The sequence below is a fragment of the Diabrotica virgifera genome, chromosome 6, assembly GCF_917563875.1.
Source record: "Diabrotica virgifera virgifera chromosome 6, PGI_DIABVI_V3a".
In the NCBI taxonomy this organism is placed as follows: domain Eukaryota; kingdom Metazoa; phylum Arthropoda; class Insecta; order Coleoptera; family Chrysomelidae; genus Diabrotica; species Diabrotica virgifera.
In genome coordinates, this window is record NC_065448.1 from 86,692,597 (window position 1) to 86,715,192 (window position 22,596).

Here is a 22,596-nt window from a genome sequence, read left to right on the forward strand (position 1 = left end):
TCTTAGGTTTTAGACCATGCAGAACTTTTTATGAAGAATAACTTTTTTCGTAAAATTAATAATAAAAAAGTTTCCCATATGTTTCCAACTTAAGTAGACACGCTGTATATTATTTTCTCTTCATGTGTGTAATGTAAAAGCTTTGTGCTAATTGTGTTAGAAATTTTTCCCGAGGATCTGGCGTTAACACCTGCAATATATAGAATAGCCAAAAAACTGCCATTGGCCATCTTTGTGATCTTCGAGCTACAGAATAATTGGCTACAAGCTTGGAGAACTACAGAATACTAATGAAGAAAATCCATAATATTATATTACTTAAAAAAAAACGACGAAAAACAATTTCAAATAAAATAAATTAGGATATACTAAATTAACTTAATATAAAATAATATTTACATTAAACACAATAATTATGTAAAAATCACGTAATTGCTATAAGTGGGTCTAATACACCCAGCTACGTCTATAAAAGTCGCTAGTTCCAAACAAAAGTTTGCACTCTTCACTATCGTATTTCAGACTAAATAAGCGGAGAATTATATAGACGGAGAGACAGCCAAAAATTACTTAACCGACCGATGACCAACCTTTTTTTGTTACAAGGATGACAAACGGGGGTAAGAAATGACCCCAAGTAAAAATGACACTTGACAAAAAATTAAGTTGTTTTAAGGAATAAAATACTGTATTTGTAATTTTGATGTTACTATTGTATCAATAAATGATAAATAAATATTAGTAAAACGTATTTTTAATTACAACTGAACAAAAACAGGAATTAACATTATTCAAGTCTATGCACCGACAGCGGAGAAAGAGGATGAGGAAATAGAAGAATTCTACAAGCAACTCGAAGACATTCTGGAATCGACCAAAAAAGAAGAGGTCACCATAATCATGGGCGAATTTCAACGCTAAAGTTGGTAAGGTGAAAACTGATGGATGCACTGGTGAATTTGGACTTGGACAACGAAACGACCGAGGTGAACGTCTGGTACAATTTTGCCAAGAAAAAGAATTTGTAGTAATGAACACAATGTTCAGATTACCAAACCGTAGATTGTACACGTGGACATCACCAAGAGATAATGCAGACAACATCGTCAGGAATCAAATCGATTATATACTAATCAGAAGCCGGTTTAAAAACTCCATCACGTCTACAAAAACCTATCCAGGCACTGATATAGAATCGGATCACAATCCGGTGGTGGCTGTAGTAAATATAAGGTTCAAGAAACTACAGAAAAATGCAGCCAAACAAAAGATAGACGTTAAGCAACTGAAAGACGCAACGATACTAGAAAGGACAAGAGAACAGGTAAACAACAATCTTAGAAACCTCGCTGCAAAAAATAGGAACACAGACAATGTAGAGGACAAATGGATGGAAATAGAAAAGGCCCTTATGACAGCTGGTGAAGGCTCCTTAGCTCCAAGCAAAATTAAGAAAAAGAAATGGATGACAAACGAAATTTTGGACCTCATGGAGGAAAGGCGAAGAAATAAAAACAACAAGACAAAATACAAAGAAGTGAACAGTGAGTTTAAAAGAAAAATTAGAGAAGCCAACGAGAAGTGGGTTCTGGAAAACTGCAAAAACTGCAAGGAAATAGAAGAATATGAAAGAAAGTACGATAGCTTTAACATGCATAAAAATATCAAGGAAATAACAGGTAAAAAAGTGAAACAAGCATCCATCGTAAAAGACAAAAAAGGTAAAATAATTACAGATTTAAATGAAAAACTGGCAAGATGGACAGAATACATTGAAGAACTTTTTGCAGACGAAAGACCAGGAATAGCAGTGGCAGAACCTGTAGACGACACAACAGGGCCTGAAATCCTAAAAAGCGAGATAGAATATGCTATAAGGAACACTAAAGGGGGTAAAGCTGCAGGACCAGATGAAATTCCTGTAGAATTGTTGAAACTTATAGACGACGACACACTTGAAATAATGGTGAACCTCTTTAACACAATTTATAGAACAGGCATCATACCAAAGAAATGGCTCTCCTCTACTTTTGTCACAATCCCGAAGACGAATAACGCCAGAGAGTGTTCAGACCACAGAACTATAGCATTGATGAGCCACACACTGAAAGTATTTTTAAAAATAATTCACAAAAGAATATTTAATAAACTAGAAGAGGACATAAGCGCCACACAGTTTGGATTCAGAAGTGGACTGGGAACACGGGAAGCTTTGTTTAGTCTGAGTGTGTTAATGCAAAGATGTTTGGATGTAAACCAAGACCTCTACGTAGGTTTTATAGATTTTGAGAAGGCCTTCGATAAAGTCAGACACCAAAAGCTGTATGAAATCCTAAGAAGCAAAAACATCGACAGTCGCGACATTAATATTATATCCAGGTTGTATTGGGGACAAACAGCAAAAGTCAAGGTTGATAATGAATTAACCGAAGAAACTGAGATTCGTCGAGGTGTGCGTCAGGGTTGTGTGCTTTCTCCACTACTATTCAATATATATAGCGAAACAATATGTCAGGAAGCACTCCTAGAGCAAAATATTGGTATGAACATTAACGGAGAGTTAATTAACAATATACGATACGCTGATGACACGCTAATAGTAGCAGATAACCTAGCAGATTTACAGTATTTGATGGAAAACATAAACACTCATACCAATAAATATGGTCTAAAACTGAACATCAAAAAGACTAAATTCATGATTGTAACGAAGAAACTATACACCAATGTGAATTTAACAATAAATAATCAGCCAGTTGAAAGAGTTACGTCCTACAAATATTTAGGGGTTGGCTTCACTGATACTAATGACCAGACAAGAGAAATCAAGAGGCGAATAGAGATAGCGAGACAATCGTTTGTCAAAATGAAAAAGTTCCTATGCAGCCGGGACATAAATATAAACTTAAGAACAAGAACGTTGAGGTGCTATGTTTTCTCCGTTCTGCTGTACGGCATGGAAGCTTGGACGCTGAAAAAGACAAACATCAAAAACATTGAGTCATTAGAGATGTGGTGTTACAAGAGAATGTGGAAAATACCATGGACAGAGAGAGTAACAAATCAAGATGTTCTGCTGAAGATGAGGAAGGAATGCGAAGTCATAGAAACCATACAAACGAAAAAACTGGAATATCTAGGCCACATAATGAAAGGAGAAAAGTACTCTCTGCTAAGACTCATCATCCAAGGAAAAATCTCGGGAAAGAGAAATGTGGGACGTAGGAGGATTTCCTGGTTGCGAAATTTAGGAGAGTGGTATGGGTGCAGTTCAATACAGTTGTTCAGAGCTGCAGCCAACAAAGTTAAGATTGCTGTGATGGTAGCCAACCTCTGATAGGAGACGGTACTGCAAGAAGAAGAAAAACAGGAATCATCATTCTGAACTTGTAACTAAAGACATTTTAAAATGTACACTAATTTACGTCGCCATAGGTTTAACAAATAATTTTGTTTCAATATTGGACTGTTTCTTAAATGCAATTGCACATAATAGACGGTATTTACTTCATATAAAATTGGAAGATGGAAGGCCAAGTTAGTTCGTCTTTGACCCTAAATTCAGAAAATTGTTTTATTACAAAATATTAGGGTATCTAGAATGATATTAAAGTCAAATAAAAAAGAATGATGAAAATAAAAATGTATACCATTTTTATTCAGTTGCAATGCGAAGGCAAAACAATCTTATTTTTCACTTAGAATAGGGAGCGCAGTCCAGCACTCTGAATCGACGATTTTAGACTCTTATTGGAGTCATCATCGGAGAGGCCTAGGCCTGTTGCTCTCTACTTGAAGTGATCAACCATGAAAGCTTGAGTTTAAAAAATGAGTTTAAAATTGAAAATATGTCTGAATTTATTAAATAAAAACATGCATGTCAAAATTTACCCCCCCTTCATCCGAAGGTTAAGGTGGGGATAATGCGTGTTTGCCGGAAGCTTTCTGGGTCTGACAGACCCAGATTGTAGTAGCTGAGGGTTTAGTTTGTCAAACCACTTCAAACATAGGAGTGCGGATCTATATTGTATTACTTTCTCTGTAATCTGCTTTAATACAAATATTGCGTCTATACTTCCTTCTCGTACACTCGTACCGAAACCTTGTTGCTCATTTGCTAATTTTCTGAGCTGATTTATTCGTTCTTGCAAAATTTTAGTTAGAAGATTCAGTCCTCCATTATTCTGGTATTTTATTTTCTCTTATAATCTTGATAATTAATGTTGTCAGTTGGTCCGTCATTGCATCTCCCCCATATTTCAACAATTCATTTGTTATCCCAACTTTACCATCAGCTTGTCTGTTGTTTAATTTTTCAAATGTCTTTTGTACTTCATGTTTGACTATGTTAACTTCGTTTAAGGTATCTCCTGGTGTTTTTGGTTCCAACGTTATTTGTTATTCTTCTGCATATAACTTCTTTAGATAGTTCTACAAATGCAGAGTGCTTGAGCCACTCTGCATCTGAAAATACTTAAATAAGGGATAACTTTAATGTAATAAAAGCGTTTTGGGAAAATTGTGGACTGTGGGTTAGGCCACCGTTGCTCTGAGCGCCTTAATTACCAGTACATAAAATTCACACTAATTCGATTGGTGGAAGAGGTTCTCTTAGGGAAAAAGATAGGCCGTGATTGTGGAGGAGCATTTTGTTTGGTTTAAAGATAATCTGTTTATAGTAAATCATTATTTATATCAATTATCATTTTATTGGTATCAGACTAAATAAAAATCCTAACTGATTAATTTAATATTATCGATTTAAAATACAAGTGGTTTCGGTAGCGCTGCTTATGTGGAAAGAAACCACTTAAAAATAAAAATTAAGTGAAGTTCAGAAAACAACTATTAAAATGAGGTCAGGCACAATAAGCAACAATAAGTACTTATGCATAGGTATACAATTTTTTGTGATCTTGAAGTTATATCTTAAATCATACAGGGTGAGTCATGACTGTCATGAGAAACTGTACATACTCCTACCTCGTATGCAGGCCTCTGTGGGGAATAACAAATGACCATTAAAAAGGGTCTACCCCCATTGTTTAATAATATACAGGGCGAGTTGTTCATTTTTACAGAAATTTGTAATCGTCATAATTTTTGAACAGTAATATCGATGTGTGTCTTATTTTGGGCACTCGTTACAATATTACCGCCCAATCAACAGATTTGTTCAAACTAGAAAAAAATTAGGTCCAGATTTAAAAAATTAGTTCGTTTTGGTCTTAGAAAAAATTCACCCTGTATATGGTTTTTGCAAACTCTAATAAGAATTTTACAAATTACACAAATAGGCAATTAAAATGGCATATTTAGTTTTCCCCACATAATTACTTAATGTTTTATAAAAAAAATCAAATTTGACTATGAATTAAAAGTTTGGTGAAAAAAACCATATATTTAAAAAAATTAACTTTTTTTTACAAAAATGAATCTTTTTTAACAAATATTTAATTTATAAGTTACTGTCCAATCAACTGATTTATTCAAACTAGAAAAAAATCAGGTCCAGCTTAAAAAAATTAGTTCGTTTTGGTCTTAGAAAAACATTTCACCCCGTACACGGTTTTTGAAAACTCTGTTAAGAATTTTACAAATTAGACAAATAGGTAATTAAAATGGTATATTTATTTTTTCCCCACATGATTAGATACTTAATTTTTTAGAAAAAAAAATCAAATTTGACTATGAATTAAGAGTTTGGTGAAGTGAACCATAGATTTAAAAAAATTAACTTTTATTACAAACATTTATTTTTTTGAACAAATATTTAATTTATAAGTAATAATACTACCACTGCCCGTGCTATACGTTTTAAATAATATAGCCTTTTTAGCCAATTTGCAGAATTTTAAAAGGAACAAGCTGTTTTGAATAATACTAAAACATCATCCTGTATAATATTTATTTGTCAAAAAGGAGATAAACAAATAAACCTAAATTAAACAAAAAGAACTATTTTTCCCGTCGTTTTTTGCATCACTACCTTCTCACCATGTATTAATACTATGTAGGTATGTGTATAAAAATGATTATTTCATTCATAGGAGATTCTGACCAATAGAAAGCTACAAAAATCTAAATTAAATTGATAATTTTTGATAATTGCCCGTCGTCAAGTATATTACGTCAGATGCCCTTCGTTGCTATGAAAAAATACATTCAGTGACATTAATGACAATTAATGTTTTAAAAATTATAAAAGTGATGACTTTCAAGCGTCAAATATTTATAACAACTGTGTGTTTAATTGTACTAATTTGTACTTACATAAATAAATTACAATTACATTTTGGTTTTGAACAGTTTTATTCATGAAAGAATCGCAACAAATTACACTCGATCTCTAAAATTAATATAGAATTTTAGAGCTCTTGTGCAAATACTACTGATAATTTTACATTTTCGTTGTTTGAGTACATAATTGGACTTTTTGTTCGCCATCGTTATTATTTATTTGTGTTTCTTACACTGTTTGTACTTTTTTCCATCATCATATTTTTACAAAATAGTTCTTAAATATGTAGTTCTAAAAATAGGTGAATCTACTTGCCAATGTAGCCGCCCGAGGTATGTAATTTATGCACGATGGGGCATCACCACATTTCTCAGTTGTTGTTCGTCAACATCTTCATGTAACTTATGGAAATAGGTGGATAGAACACGGAGGGCCTCATGCATGACCACCTAGATCCCCTGATTTTAATCCTGTCGACTATTCCCTATGGGGTCGATTAAAAGAAATGGTTTATCGAGAAAATATCAATACGCGATAATGACTAAGTAATTGATAAAATTATTGATTCTTATAACATTATTTGAAATGATCCCTTAACTCCAAGGAGGTCTATTAGACAGTTGATGGTCCGACGAAGATGGATTTCATTTCGAAAATCTGCTATAAATCTCAAAAAATATATTTTATTGTTTTATTTGTTTCTTAAGTTCTTTTATGTATCTATGTACACAATTGTTGTACACACATACATATTATTTTTACTTAAACATTCAAATAAATCCGTTTATGTTCAATGTTCTACATAATATATATTTTATTTTCGTTAATTTAAAAAATAAATTTACTGTATTTTGTCTTTTGAAATAAAACTCTGAGAATTCAATAAAACGACACTACCTATGAATCACTAAACAAATACTATACAGTGTGATGTTTCAGTATTATTCAAAACAACCGCTTCCTTTTGAAATTCCGGAAATTAGCTAAAAGGCTTTTATTATTTACAACGTATAGCATAGGCTGTGGAAGTATTAATGTATAAATTAAATATTAAAAAAAATATATTTTGCAAAAAAAATTATTTTTTAAATCTATGGTTCACATTACCAAACTTTTAACTCATAGTCAAATTTGATTTTTTTTATAAAAAATTAAGTAATCGTGTGAGTAAAAAAATAAATATGCCATTTTAATTGCCTATTTGTGTAATTTGTAAAATTATTATTAGAGTTTTCAAAAACCGTATACAGGGTAAAATTTTTTCTAAGACCAAAACGAACTAATATTTTAAATCCGGGCCTGATTTTTTCTAGTTTGAATAAATCAGTTGATTGGGTGGTAACTTATAAACTAAATATTTGTTCAAAAAACTCATTTTTGTAATAAAACATATTTTTTTTAAATCTATGGTTCACTTTACCAAACTTTTAATTTATAGGCAAATTTGATTTTTTTATAAAAAATTAAGTAATCGTGTGGGGGAAAAATAAATATATTATAATTGCCTATTTATCTTATTTGCAAAATTATTATTAGAGTTTTCAAAAACCTTATACAGGGTGAAATTTTTCTAAGACCAAAACGAACTAATTTTTTAAAGCCGGACCTGATTTTTTTTCTGGTTTCAATAAATCAGTTGATTGGGTGGTAATAGTGTAACAAATAACCAAAGTAAGACACACATCGATCTTACCGTTCAAAAATTATGACGAATACAAATTTCTGTAAAAATTAACAACTCGCCCTGTATATTAGTAAACAATGGGGGCAGACACTTTTTAATGGTCATTTCTTATTCCCCTTAGGGGCCTCCGTACGAGGTAGGAGTATGTACAGTTCCTCATGACTCACCCTGTATTATACATATGTTTCTTTTTACGTTATGTATACAATACATATTATTATGGTATTAAAATGGATTCAAAATCATTACCAATATTTTTTATTAGACTTTTCAAAATCTCATCTCATCTATAGTTCAGTTTATTTCAAGATGCAGTAGAAATAAACAAACCAAAACACGTTGAATGTTACAAGGAGCACTCCCAAATCATGATTTATAATGTATATATTATGTATATTGTATAAATCCCAAGTCATGACGTCCAAAGGTTATACATTGTAAATCATGATACGGGAGTGCTCCTGGTAACATTAAAGTGTTGTGGCTTGTTTATTTCTATGTAGTTCATCTTGATTGTGATTTTAGTATAAACCCCAATTTATACATAGAGCACGTAAAGGTTGTAATAAATTCATTTTCTCGAGAATGGACAATTTGGAAAAAAATCCCGAAACAGGTAAATTTTTATTTTTAAATTACGACTTTTTGGCATACATGTCATACTAATGACGTCATCCATCTGGGCGTGATGACGTCATCGATGATTTTTTGAAATAGGTATAAGGGTCGTGTGATAGCTCATTTGAATTGTAATTTAATTCTCTATTCAGTAATATAACCATTTACTTAATTATTTATACAGGGTGTACAAGAAAACATTTTTTTAATTTAATTTATTGACATAAAAAGAAGAATGCATGTAATTTATTTAATCCAAAATACATTTTACTGCTCTGGGAAAAACAGAAAAAATGTTTATTTGAAAAATGTTCATTGGTTTTCGCTTAAACTAAATTTTCAAACTGTCCAGAGGAAGGTGGGTGGCGGCTTTGACATTGAATTTAAGCAAAAAACAATATTTATTTGTCAAATAAACATTATTTCCTGTTTTCTGATAGCAGTAAAATGTATTGTGAGTTAAATAAATTACACACATTTTTCTTTTTGTCAATAAATTTGATTCAAAAAAATTTTTTTTGGGCACTCTGTATAAATAAATATGTTAATGTTTGTATTACTGAATAGAGAATTAAATTACCTTTCAAATGAGCTATCATACGACCCCTATTCTCATTTAAACATTTTTAAGATGACGTCATCACGCCCAGATGGGTGACGTCACTAGTATGATACATATGCCAAAAAGTCGCAATTTAAAAATAAAAATTGACCTGTTTTGGAATTTTTTTGCAAAACCGTCCATTCTCGAGAAAATGAATTTATTCCAACCTTTACGTGCTCACTGTATATATTTATTTATACTAGGTATGTACCTACATATTTCACTTGTTATTTATTTCCATTTTTAATGCTCTTATTCTACATTTACATTTTGTTTATTTCTTTGTATCAATATATTGTCAGCAGTGGCGGCTGGTCAGAGGAGGCAAGGGAGGCTTAGCCTCGTCATAATGTTTTTACACATGCTACACTTTTTTGTTTACTTTTTTGCTTCGCGTTAAAGATATCGGAAAAAGTTATTTGAACAAGTTGTTCCAAATAATGTTCTAATCACACATACCAAATTTCAACACAAAATTCGCACTTTTAGTTTTTTCATTATTTGTAGTCAGGATCCTAAAACTGGAGCGGATGTTGCTGGCCGGAAAATCTCACTTGCTAATGCTCCGCGCAGCCCAGTAGCGTTTAAGGAGACCCGCAGAGGGATTACGAACACTCGATACGAATAGTATCCGCCATGTTTTACCATAAGGCGCTATGGTAAAACATGGCGGATACGATTCATATCGAGTTTTCGTAATCCCACTGCAGTTCTCCTTAGCGCTGCATTAGTTTAACGCACACGCTGCCCGGAGATTGTGCAAGGGTGGCTGATCGGCCAGCAACCTCCTCTGCAATTTTAGGATCCTGACTACAAATAGTGAAAAAAACTAAAAGTGCGAATTTTGTGATAAAATTTGGTATATGGGGTTGGAATAAATAATATTTGAAACAACTTGTTCAAAAAACTTTTTCCTATATCTGTAATGCAAAGCAAAATATCGGTAATTTACCGTGTTTTTGGACTCGCAGTAGGCCGCTTTTAGAATTAAAAAGATTCAGTTGAGTATCTTAAAAAATGTGAACCTTCAACCTGTATGGACTGCAAAAGTTCAAATCTGTATTTACCTATTTTGATATGCATATCTACTTATAGAGATATAATTGTTAACAAATAAACGACACAAACTTTGGTAATACACTTTTACAATTTGACTAACTATTTTTAAAATGATATGATATTATGAAATTATGAATTATGATGATATTATAAAATGTAAATAAAAAATGGTGAAAAAAACGGGGCCATAAATTAGATTTTTTTGCTAGTGCAAATTTGTCTAGATGTTTTACAGTTAGGTATAGCCTCCCCTATGGTAAAAATCACGAGCCGCCACTGATTTTCAGCACTTTTTGGGACTAGTTTTTTTGTTATTACATAACAAAATGTTGTAATAACAAAAAAACTAGCCCCAAACTAGCCCCACTTTTTGGGGCTAGTTTTTTTGTTATTACATAACAAAATGTTGTAATAACAAAAAAACTAGCCCCAAAAAGTGCTGACAATCAGTGGCGGCTCGTGATTTTTACCATAGGGGAGGCTATACCTAACTGTAAAACATCTATTTGATTAGTTCAAATTAATTGAAATATTATTACATATTTTTTGATCTTCGTTATAGTTTACTCACTTCTATAAGCAATTTTGTGTTTAGTCCATGGTCCAATAAAAAATCTCTCTGGCCTTCTAGTTTACCTTTGAGAAGTAATATCCAAAGCTTTGGTCCAGCTCTTCTTACAAAATGATTAGGGTATAATCTCTTTTTTGTTAGAAATCAACTCGCTGTTTTTACTTAGTCCTTAAATTCTTCAAACTTTGGAAAATCTTCTCAATGCGTATCTGTTTTCAATGTGCCTCCAGTATATTGGCGTTCCATCGTTTTCATGGCCTTTCCATTGATCATTTTCCTATTTGGAAACCGTCTTTCCCATTTTTACTACTCTATTTTTTTTTATTGTCATTTGGTTTATATGATTGTTCTATTCTACTCTTCTATTCCTTACCTAGCCCTTGATGTTCTTCAGCTTGCATCTCCGTCGTATATCTGTAAAAAAAACAGTAAAATCCTTTAAAAAAGGTATATTTGAAATCACTAAAAAGGGCTACATCACAATCACATAATTAGTTTTTGACTGGTTTACCAGTCATCATCAGCGCTTGCCTAAAATGAATATAACCTGGTAAAATAATGCAAAGATATTGAAATTTTGACTACGGTTAAGAAAAGTTGTAGGTTATACTTACGTGAAATGTACATGCTAACCACCAAGATATAATTTAACAAAAATATGTGAGTCCAAGCCCTGTAAAAGTAGTCCGTCAAGGAAACATCGGTTTAAAATGCTACATTAAGCATGGATGTTTAAAGTATTTTACTAATATGCCCCAGGTAACATCTAAGCTGTGGATTTGACTTGTTCACATGGTGAAAGTATGACAGCAAGTGACAATGAAATGGATAAAGACCTCCGAACGATGACAAGACAGAAATGACAGTTTCACAGGAAGTTGAAAAATTAACCTGTTATATTTAAAGACTATGGTGTACAGCTTGTTAAAATTAGAAATGATGTAACAACACATTTCATTGTGAAAATTATCATTTAAAATTTAGTAAACTAGATGTTGTAGTTAAAAATGTATTCACGTATACTGTAAGTGGAGGTGGTTAGGCAAACCACATTACACAAATGTTTGTATTCGAGAACTAAAGTCAGTAATCAAATCTTGTTATCAAGAGATCTAAGATTTAAAAAAGCAATATTGTGTTGATTATGTTTATTAAACATTTTGGTAAATTTTTATTTTATGCATCTTTATTAGCAGTTTTAGAATGCTTATGTTTTATTTATGGTTCTAAATCGCAATATTATTGTTTTCAGTATCAAATTTGGGTATCCGCCATCTTGAAGCTGGACTTCTTTTTTTACTTACAACCATCATCATCGGAATGCGGGCACAGCTTTCCATGGCGATGGTCGCCATGACAGACTTAAACAAAACTACCACTGCGAATCCTGATGTTCCAGTAAGTAAAGACAAATAATATAAAACAAAATTTATAATACATTCTCTTTATAAAAGGTATATTTATTTAAAACCCCTAAAAGGGCTACAAATACAATAGTACGTTTTCGATCTTTATGCTAAAAAGATCATCATCAGTAATTTTACCTAAAATAATAATGATATAATTATTTTAGTATAACCTTAATTAGTGAAGACAAAGTTAAAATTTAAATGTTGACCAAGTTAAAACAACAAGCTTAGGTCATACTTACAGACTTACAGGCTTAACATGATGAGCTACCAAAAATACATCGGTTAAAACCTTTTTAATATCGACTAAATGTCTCACATTGGAATATTAAATATGAAACCCAAGGAAATATAAAATCGTTAAACATCTACCCTAAGGCATTATATGACTTCCACGGAGCAAGTGGGTTGTTAGGTAAAAATTATGTGTCTTCACATTTAGAACGGTGAGGCCGTCCGCACATGGGTCGATCGAAGACACGTCTCGAAGTTCGCGCGTCTTGCTCGTCTTGTACGAACCCTGCGACACAAGCGACTATTCTCCGCACACTAGTCGATTCAGTTTGCTCACATCTTCCAACCAGGAAGAACGCATTTTGTATATATCAACCAAAACGACTATTTCGATCTATGAAAAGTACGGTATTGTTACATTTTTAGTATAATTTGAATGTAATGAGCATTATACTGAGGACATTTTTCTACTTCCCCAACGAATTTTATATTACAAACAATATAATATTTCCACAAAGTTAGTAGGTAATACTACACAATCAACGAACATAACAGGCACCGATCTTTAAATAAAAGTAAAATTTCATTCAGCGCAAAAGCAACAAAAAACGAAGGAAACAAATAAAATAAACTACCATTTTGCACGATTGATCATTTTTGACTGTTTACCGTGACATATTTTACGTCAGTAGGTGACATTTACTAGCAACTCGACGGTAAGTAATCCAACTCGACGGTAAGTACTCCAACTCGACGGTAAGTAATTCACTTACCGTCGAGTTAAAATTCTCTTAATTTTAATTTATTTTTTGAAAGAATAAAGAAAACTAACGAATTATTTATTAATATTGAAACTTATGGTACAATTTGTTAAATTATTTAATGAAATCCCACTTGTTTGGGCTGTGGTTTCACTTCTAACAGAAACTCCTGCAGAATCGCATACATTAGTAGTATTACTAGTATTGCACAATATTTTTTCGGCAAAATCTATTTTATTTTGAAGAGAATCTTCTACATAGCTTTCTGCCACTGTCGATGAACGCCCACCTCCATGACGCTTTAATCCGAGGACATCAACACCTTTATTAGCCAAAAGCGTTGCTGATGTCCTCCTGAACGAATGGCCAGTATAGTTCTCGGGATTAGGCAGATTTAAAAATTTGGCAATTTGAGAAGGCCAGCCCCCGATTGTCCCTTTCCCTATTACTTGAGCACAACATTTTCCTTTGGCGTATCTTAAGAACAAATGATTTGATTTTACTTGTAATGGACGAAGTTTTATATACTTTTGCAGAATTTCTAAATATGGAATTATTTTATCGTCTGATTTATTAACGACTGTAAAAGTACGCTGGATGTTCGTTTTTGTATTGGGTACTTTTACAATCATTAAACCATCGGTTTGTTGGATGTCATTCATAGTAATATTATATAATTCTTCTCTTCTACAGGCACCAGATATTCCCAATATCATTGCGACCTACAAATTATGAAAAAATCTTCATTAGAGTATTTCTTTTACCTAAACTAGCTTATTTACCTTGTGAACTAAAAATTCTTCATCCGGAGCTTCCATCAGAAATTTTTCAAATTGCTCCCGTGTAAAAATGCTCGCTTTCTTAGGCCTATAGCCAACATTTTTTCTCTTCAAATACGCGATCAAAGTTGAAAACTTGGAAATATCAATGCCATCATAAAGAAAAACGGTGGATTTAATCATTGAATATTCTGCCCAGAGGCTTCCAGGAGCTTTCAACTGCATATGTCTTTGAACGAAATATGCCAATAGAGTCTTTTCTTCGATTCTTAAATTCTTGCCTTCGCACCATTTTTTAAAACTTTGGTAGGTATTTTGATAACGGATTTTGGATTTTTCGGGAATAATTGCGGAACACCCTTCTTCCCAAGCCCGTTCAATTTCTTCAAATTCACTTTCGCTCATATTTTAATTTATAATAATCAAAATTGTACTTAAAACTATTGACAACTAAATAAAAACTCAATTCTCCATTGTTGTTATTATGATAGTCCAGGATTACTAGGGCTATCTTCTCCCGGTAAGGGTGGTGAACCCTTATCCGAGGGGTGGAATGATTAATAGTCGTTTCACTGTTGAAGTTGTTTTATTATACTCGCATGAGTACAAGCTGGTAGCAACCTACGTAACGTCGTCTCGCGGAGTGTAGATGACACTATCTTTTAATGTGAATAATCTTACATCTAATAAAATAGAATGACGAATGTGGAATGTGTAATGAGGATTCCCTTATTATGTTTTGGTTGTATAAATATATTTAAAAGTGCAAAGTCAGCGTCGACCCTGAAAAGTGTTTATAGTGACTGTATGTATAATTACACCTCACGATCTAGGTCAACAATGTTTATGTAACGAAAGAAGGTTGGAATTGTTTATGATGACATTTAAATAACCGAAAGAAATTAGCGTAGATAATTAAAGGGTGTTTTTAAAATATATCTAATGAGTACAGATGAATTCTTGTACACCTTTCCCTCCTAAGAATTTTCTGACTACGGGCAGAAAATTTTGCAAGTAGTGCTACCAACCCATACTGTGTTGTAATCAATACAAAAAATTTATTTTATATACAAACTTCCTAAAACTACGTAAATACATAAATAAAAATAAAAATGTTCGTTTAACAATATTGTTTCATCACACTTGTCACTCACTGTGTTTTCGGATTGTAAGCATATAATCTATTCTTATGTATTTCCTTGATTTTATTGTTTTCTATTCTGATTTTACAATTAACGTTATTTACTTCTGTTATTGTGAAAGGACCTACATAAAGACTATCAAACTTACCATTCTCTTCCCTTTTTACCAGGACTAGGTCTCCTATTTTAAAGTTTTGAGGTGTTGCTTTGAGCTTATTCTTTTCTTGCCGCTCTTTTTTGTGTTTTAATAAGAAGGTTCTGGCTCTCTCGTGTGCGCTTTGTAGTTTGTATCGTAACTCATTGTAGTAGGCATCTATATTGTAACATGGTTGAATCTCCTGTGTAAGGTCTTCCGGTAGGTTAACCTTCCTGCCATATAGCAGCTCGAACGGTGTGTATCCATGATACGCGTTAGGGGTTGTATTGTAGCAGTATGTGAACATTCTGCAACACACATCCCAATTTTCTCTGTCTTCGTCTATGAATGCTCTTACGTACTCGTTCAACGTTCTGTGTAGTTTTTCGCAACTTCCAATGGACTGTGGGTGGTATGCCGTTGAAAAGTTGTGCTCTATTTTTAATAGCTTTGTTAATTCCTGCATTACTTCGTTCTTATACTCTGTGCCTTGGTCTGTTCTTATTTGCTTCATGAGTCCGTATGTTGGTATGAAATGATCAAAGATTCCTCTTGCTATTGTCTCTGCTTCTTTATTGCACACTGGTATGCTGACCGCGTATTTTGTCAGTTCACACAACATTGTGATACAGTATTTATTACCTTCATTACTTCTAGTGAATGGACCTATTGTATCTACGTATACTATGTCCCATGGTTTGGAAGATGTGTCCGATATCACGAACTCTTCGACATGTGTTCTTTTCGGTTTGTTAATTTGACATTTGTGGCATTGTTTAACGTATTTTCTTACGTCTTTTTCCAAATTTTTCCATCGGAATCTTGCCTTTAGCTTCTTTATTAGTCTATTATTCCCTACGTGTCCTCCGAACATCGGGTGATTATGGTATTCTTCTATTAATCTGTGTTTTTCTTTGTCATCTTTTATTGTTTCTGGTACTTCACATATGTATATTTCTATATTCTTCAATTTTTTATTTCCTTCTTTAATAAATTCATCAATTGTGCACAATTTAAAAATAATATCATTTACGTATATCTTTACTTTACGTACTGCATTCTCTACCGCCAGCTTATCAAGCTGTGCCAACGCTTGGTTTAAATCGAAATGATCCAATCCTGTGGCTATGCTTTTGCTGCATTTTATTTTGTTTTTGGCCCTAATGCTCAGTCTTGGTGAGATTAGTTCTGCTCCAAAGGACAAAATTGGTAGTCTATGCGCCTTTAAATTATTTAGTACCTTCCTTACTGTCTGTTTGGTGGCTTCTGTCTGTAGTGCGAGTTCACTTTCAGCCTTTGTTTGTCTTGCTTCCTTCTCCTTTTCTCTTGCTTGAGCTCTTGTTATAGCTAGTATATGGGTGTTGTCTATGTATAGGTTCTTTAGTTGATGCAATGTTATTCTTGAAAGGCTGTCTGCGTAGTTACTTTTCCCTGTTATATACTCTATTTCGAAGTCATATTCTTCTAGGTCTAATCTGATCCTCGTGAGTTTTGAGGTTGGTTCTTTCATTGCAAATAGGTGTGTCAAAGGTTTATGGTCTGTTTTTACTTTGAATGTTGGTGCTCCAGATAGATAACATTTAAAATAATTAATTCCCCAATGAATTGCTAGTAATTCCTTAACGGTTATAGGTTTATTACATTCTCCTTTACTAAAACTTCTTGATGCATATGCTATAGGTAGGTCTATTCCGTTGTAATCTTGATTTAGGATTGCTGAACAACTCTCATTGGATGCGTCTGTTGTTAGGATAAACTGTTTGTTGAAATCAGGATATTTTAAAATTGGTGGTTTCGTCAGAGATGCTTTAAGCTTTTTGAATGCTTTTTCACACTCCTCAGACCAAAAAAATTCTACTCCTTTCCTCGATAATCTGTTGAGTGGCAGGCCCGTGCGCAGAATTCGTTTATGGGGGGGGGGGGGGGGGTTTGACATATGTGTATCATGTTAGATTATGAAGTTTATAAAAAATAATAAGAAACTTTTCTTATAAATGAAGACATTTTATTGTGTCTTGGTCTTGACTTGATATTCAGTTATTATATAATAAATTAACTCTGCGAGGTGTAGAAAAAAACTTCTCCAAAACTCTTTGCGGATCGACCTCGACATCGCGATGTATATTGAGCGAAGCTAATCCGTTCAGCCGATCTTCAGACATTGTTGACCTGAGATAAGTCTTGAGGCGACGCAATGTTGAAAAGGAGCGTTCATTCGTTGCTGTCGTTACAGGCAGAACTGCCAAAATGCGAAGCATTTGATGTACATTTGGAAACGCATCTCCATTGCACACATCGAGTGCTTCAAGCGAATTTTTAACGTTCTTTCCGGCGATGCGTTGACGCCAAAGTTTGACTTCGTCTACCCAGATGTCACGGGAATCATCCCGCAAAATTGAAGAGTATGGTTCAAACAGCTGAGCGCAGGATTCTTCATTGAAATTCTTCATTTTGTTGGGGAAGAGGCAAGCAAAGTTTGATAAAATTTTGCGGTGATTCAAAAATCGATCTTGTATATGGGTCAGAAACAAATCAATGTATGGGATGTAAATCGTTATGCGAAAATAATCTTGAACTGAATCAGTTTGTACGTTGGAGCGTTGAGTCTGTTTTGACGCGAGCCTTGGTTTCCGTAGTTCGATGTCGTATTTTGAGCTGATTTCGCTCACGGTTTTGAAAATTCCTCTGAAGTCCTTTTCGGCGTTTTCTCTTCTTTCAATCAGGACTTGTTTCGCAGCATCAGCCAGTTCGATAGCCTCGCCAAGATCCTGGTTTTCGGACTGAAGTACTCGACTGAGAGACAAAGTCAAAGAATGTACTGAGCTCAAAATATGCATGGAGATCTGGAAATTAAATTCAAAGAATGAAGAATATACAAACATCTTATAATAGAGAGCTGGTAACGTGCTAGTTAATAGGATAATAGGAGGTAAAAAAGGCGGGAAAATTCAAAAAAAACGTGCACAAAATCGAGAAAGTTGAGAATGTCGAAACAAAAATTGACAACAAAATATTTATTATCAAGTCGGTTTGACTTTCGTAGAATAAGGACTATTGCTAGTGGAAAATTATGTGGAAAAATTCTCGATGGGGGGGAGGGGGGGTTACAACCCCCAAACCCCCCCCCCTGCGCACGGGCCTGTTGAGTGGTCTGCATATTTCCGCAAAATTTTTAATAAAACGTCTATAATAGTTGCAAAATGCTACAAATCTCTTTGTTTCTTCCGCTGTCTTAGGTGTCGGATATTGTTCAATTGCTGCATACTTCGCTTTGTCGGGTGATACTCCCTCTTGAGAAAGATCATGTCCTGAGCAGGATCGCCATATGATAGTCCAGGATTACTAGGGCTATCTTCTCCCGGTAAGGGTGGTGAACCCTTATCCGAGGGGTGGAATGATTAATAGTCGTTTCACTGTTGAAGTTGTTTTATTATACTCGCATGAGTACAAGCTGGTAGCAACCTACGTAACGTCGTCTCGCGGAGTGTAGATGACATTATCTTTTAATGTGAATAATCTTACATCTAATAAAATAGAATGACGAATGTGGAATGTGTAATGAGGATTCCCTTATTATGTTTTGGTTGTATAAATATATTTAAAAGTGCAAAGTCAGCGTCGACCCTGAAAAGTGTTTATAGTGGCTGTATGTATAATTACACCTCACGATCTAGGTCAACAATGTTTATGTAACGAAAGAAGGTTGGAATTGTTTATGATGACATTTAAATAACCGAAAGAAATTAGCGTAGATAATTAAAGGGTGCTTTTAAAAGATATCTAATGAGTACAGATGAATTCTTGTACATTATGCACCCTAGTTACTACCTAACAACCAAAGTATCTATCTTGATAAAATGAATGAAACTAGTCAATATGACGAAAATGTTTAATTTTATAATTTATAATGGTATCATTCGTGCAAAAAACGTTATTAGCATATAACGAACGTTAAGGGTAACCGACCTCAGACAATAATTGGAGTCGTCGCCCCGCTCCTCCTCGAAACAATTGTCTTCGATCGGTATAAAACCCTTACCGTTCTCCATACTTAATATACTAATATGACTGGAAACGTGCGTCTCACTCGAACTTTCTCGTGCACTACGGATCGCCAGCGACGTTTTGTGACAGCGCAACTTGTAGTTTTGTGAATTGGTTTATAGTTTCGCTAGCCACTAAATTTAAAAGTTATTTGTGGTAAAATCAATAATAACAACAAACATCATTGTGTCGGGATTAAAAGCATTTAATTGTGTTAACTAATTAACAAGTTGCATTGTCATTCTCATTCTGTCATCAGTCGGAAATGCTTTTAAACCTTTACTTCAGTTGACTCTCACCGTTCTCAATGTGAAGACACATCATTTTTACTTAAAAACCCACTTGCTTCGTGGAAGTCATATAATGCCTTAGGGCAGATCCTTAGGGATTTTATCCATCCTTTGGATTTCATATTTAACACGTTGACGGACACGTCTATAGACGACATTTTTAAAATCACGATTTGTGACAAAAACTCGGTGTCAAAAAAATGTTACATTACATCCACAGATGCATATTAAATGTGACACAATGCCCACATAGTCCAGAAAGCCACTGCGCATCCGCTAGGAAAAATATTCTAATTCGGATTTTTTGCACAATCTCACTCAAAAAGGACTCCTTTTAACAAATTTGCATGTTGCCAGGACCAAAAGGTGGTCAAACATTTTTTAAACGTTCTTTTTTTGTTTTTTTCCTAAAATTATTTTTTTTTGCATGGAAAAAAGTTATTTTAGGTTTTTTGGATCATTCCAAACAGAAAAGGTTTTTAGTGACTTTTCTCTAAAAATGATAATTATTGACATATAAGCGATTAAAAATTGAAAAATTGCGAAATCGGCCATTTTTAACACTCAAAAACTATGTGAAAAACTGAAAATTTGAATGTTGCCAAGGTAGGTAGATATTCTTTAAACATCGATTGATGAAATGCCGAAGAGTTTTTTGCAATACAATATTCAAAACTCCTTTGTTTTGTAATTGCTAATCAAGCGTGCGCGACACTATTTTCCACCGACAGTATGGTGCAACTGAAAGGAATAAATTCGTTATTTCGTAAACCAGCAACTTTAAGGAAAAATCCCGAAATAGGTCGATTTTTAGTTTTAAGTTATGATATTGTGGCATATATGGTATACTAGTGACGTCATCCATCTGGACGTGATGACGTAATCGATGATTTTTTTAAATGAGAATAGGGGTCGTGTGCTAGCTCATTTAAAAGGTTCTTCAATTCTCTATTCAGTAATATAAACATTTACATAATTATTTATACAGGGTGCCCAAAAAATTTTTAATAAATTCAATTATTTGACAAAAAAAGAAGTAGAAGGACATCCTGTATAAATAATTATGTAAATGTGTACATTACTGAATAGAGAATTAAAGAACCTTTCAAACGAGCTACCACACGACCCCTATTCGCATTTAAAAAAATCATCGATTACGTCATCACGCCCAGACGGATGACGTCACTAGTATACCATATACGCCACAATATCATAACTTAAAAATAAAAATCGGTTTGTTTCGGGATTTTTCCTTAAAGTCGCTGGTTTACGAAATAACGAATTTATTCCTTTCATTTGCACCATACTGTCGGTGGAAAATAGTGTCGCGCACGCTTGATTAGCAATTAAAATACAAAGGAGTTTAGAATATTTTATTGCAAAAAACTCTTCGGGATTTCATCAATAGATGTTTAAAGAATATCTACCTACCTTGGCAACATTCAAATTTTCAGTTTTTCACATAGTTTTTGAGGGTTAAAAATGGCCGATTTCGCAATTTTTCAATTTTTAATCGCTTATATGTCAAAAACTATCATTTTTAGAGAAAAGTCACCAAAGACCTTTTCTGTTTGTAATGATCCAAAAAACATAAAAAAACTTTTTTCCATGCAAAAAAAATAATTTTAGGAAAAAAACAAAAAAAAAACGTTTAAAAAATTTTTGACCACCTTTTGGTCCTGGCAACATGCCAATTTGTTAAAAGGAGTCCTTTTTGAGTAAGATTGTGCAAAAAATCCGAATTAGAATATTTTTCCTAGCGGATGCGCAGTGGCTTTCTGGACTAACAGTCGTCCACATGTTTACAAAAAATGTTTGTTTCCATAAGATATAAGAAATTCAGCAATTTTCCTATTCTACTTTGCAAACTACATATTATATTATCAATTATATTACCAATTTCAATTTAATCATGGATGAAATCATCAAAAAAGTCAACAAAGGAAGAGGATATAGAATGGGAAACAAAGAAGTAAAAATACTCTGCTACACAGACGACGCAATATTGATAGCCCAAGATGAAGATAGTCTGCAAAGATTAGTCCACCAATTTAACATAAGAGAAAAAGAATTCAATATGACAATTTCATCTCAGAAAACCAAAACCATAGTAATCAGTAAAGAACCAATCAGATGCAAAATAGAAATTGATGGTATCAGTATTTAACAAGTAATGGAAGTAAAATACCTTGGAATTACATTGTCAAGTTACGGAGACCTAGACAAAGAAGTGAGAAATCAAGTACAAAAAGCAAATAGATTGGCAGGATGCCTTAATAACACTATACGGCGAAACCGACATATTAAGACTGAGATTAAGTCAAGAATTTATAAAGCCAGTGTAAGACCAATAATGACATATGCATCAGAAACAAGACCCGATACAGCCACAACACAAAGACTACTGGATACGGCAGAGATGAGAGTACTGAGAAGAATTACAGGAAATACACTGAGAGATCGAAAAAGTAGCGAATATATTAGAAGACAATGTAACGTACAGTGTATAAACGAATGGACACTAAACAGAAAAAAAGAATAGTACAACCACATAACCAGTATGGGGAAGACACGTGTGGTCAAAATAGCACGAGATAAATCACCAATCGGCAGAAGAAGTATCGGCCGACCGCGCAAAAGATGGAGTGACAACCTTCCATAGAGGTATCAATCCGCCAATGAACAAGCAGAATTGCTTATAAAGAGGAAGAACAAGAAGAAGATATTATATTATAGTGTCACAACACGTGCTTATATGTATATATGTTACAGTTCAAGTTGATTATCCAGTTGGAGTTGACTTTTACTAGTTAGAGTCAACTCTAACGGCTGGTTTCAGTAAAAGTTGATTATAAATATAAAATGAAGATTTATATTCAACATTTACTAGTAAAAGTAGACTCCAACTAGGAAAAGTATACTCTTCCCAATGCCATTTAGTAAAAGTTGATTCTGATTCACACAAATAGCCGATTCTAGAAATTAAATGTTACTGAATATGTTCAAATTAGTCTAGGCTGTATC

At 33.5% G+C, this 22,596-nt stretch overlaps 1 protein-coding gene across 1 annotated transcript in view; it reads left to right on the plus strand.

Moving 5' to 3' along the window:
- LOC114332090 (sialin) overlaps window positions 1-22,596 on the plus strand; it is an 81,573-nt gene that overhangs the window by 10,262 nt on the left and 48,715 nt on the right. The window contains exon 2 of the mRNA XM_028281799.2: window positions 12,030-12,175. Coding sequence (XP_028137600.1) covers window positions 12,030-12,175 — 146 coding nt within the window. The remainder of the gene's footprint in view (window positions 1-12,029; window positions 12,176-22,596) is intronic.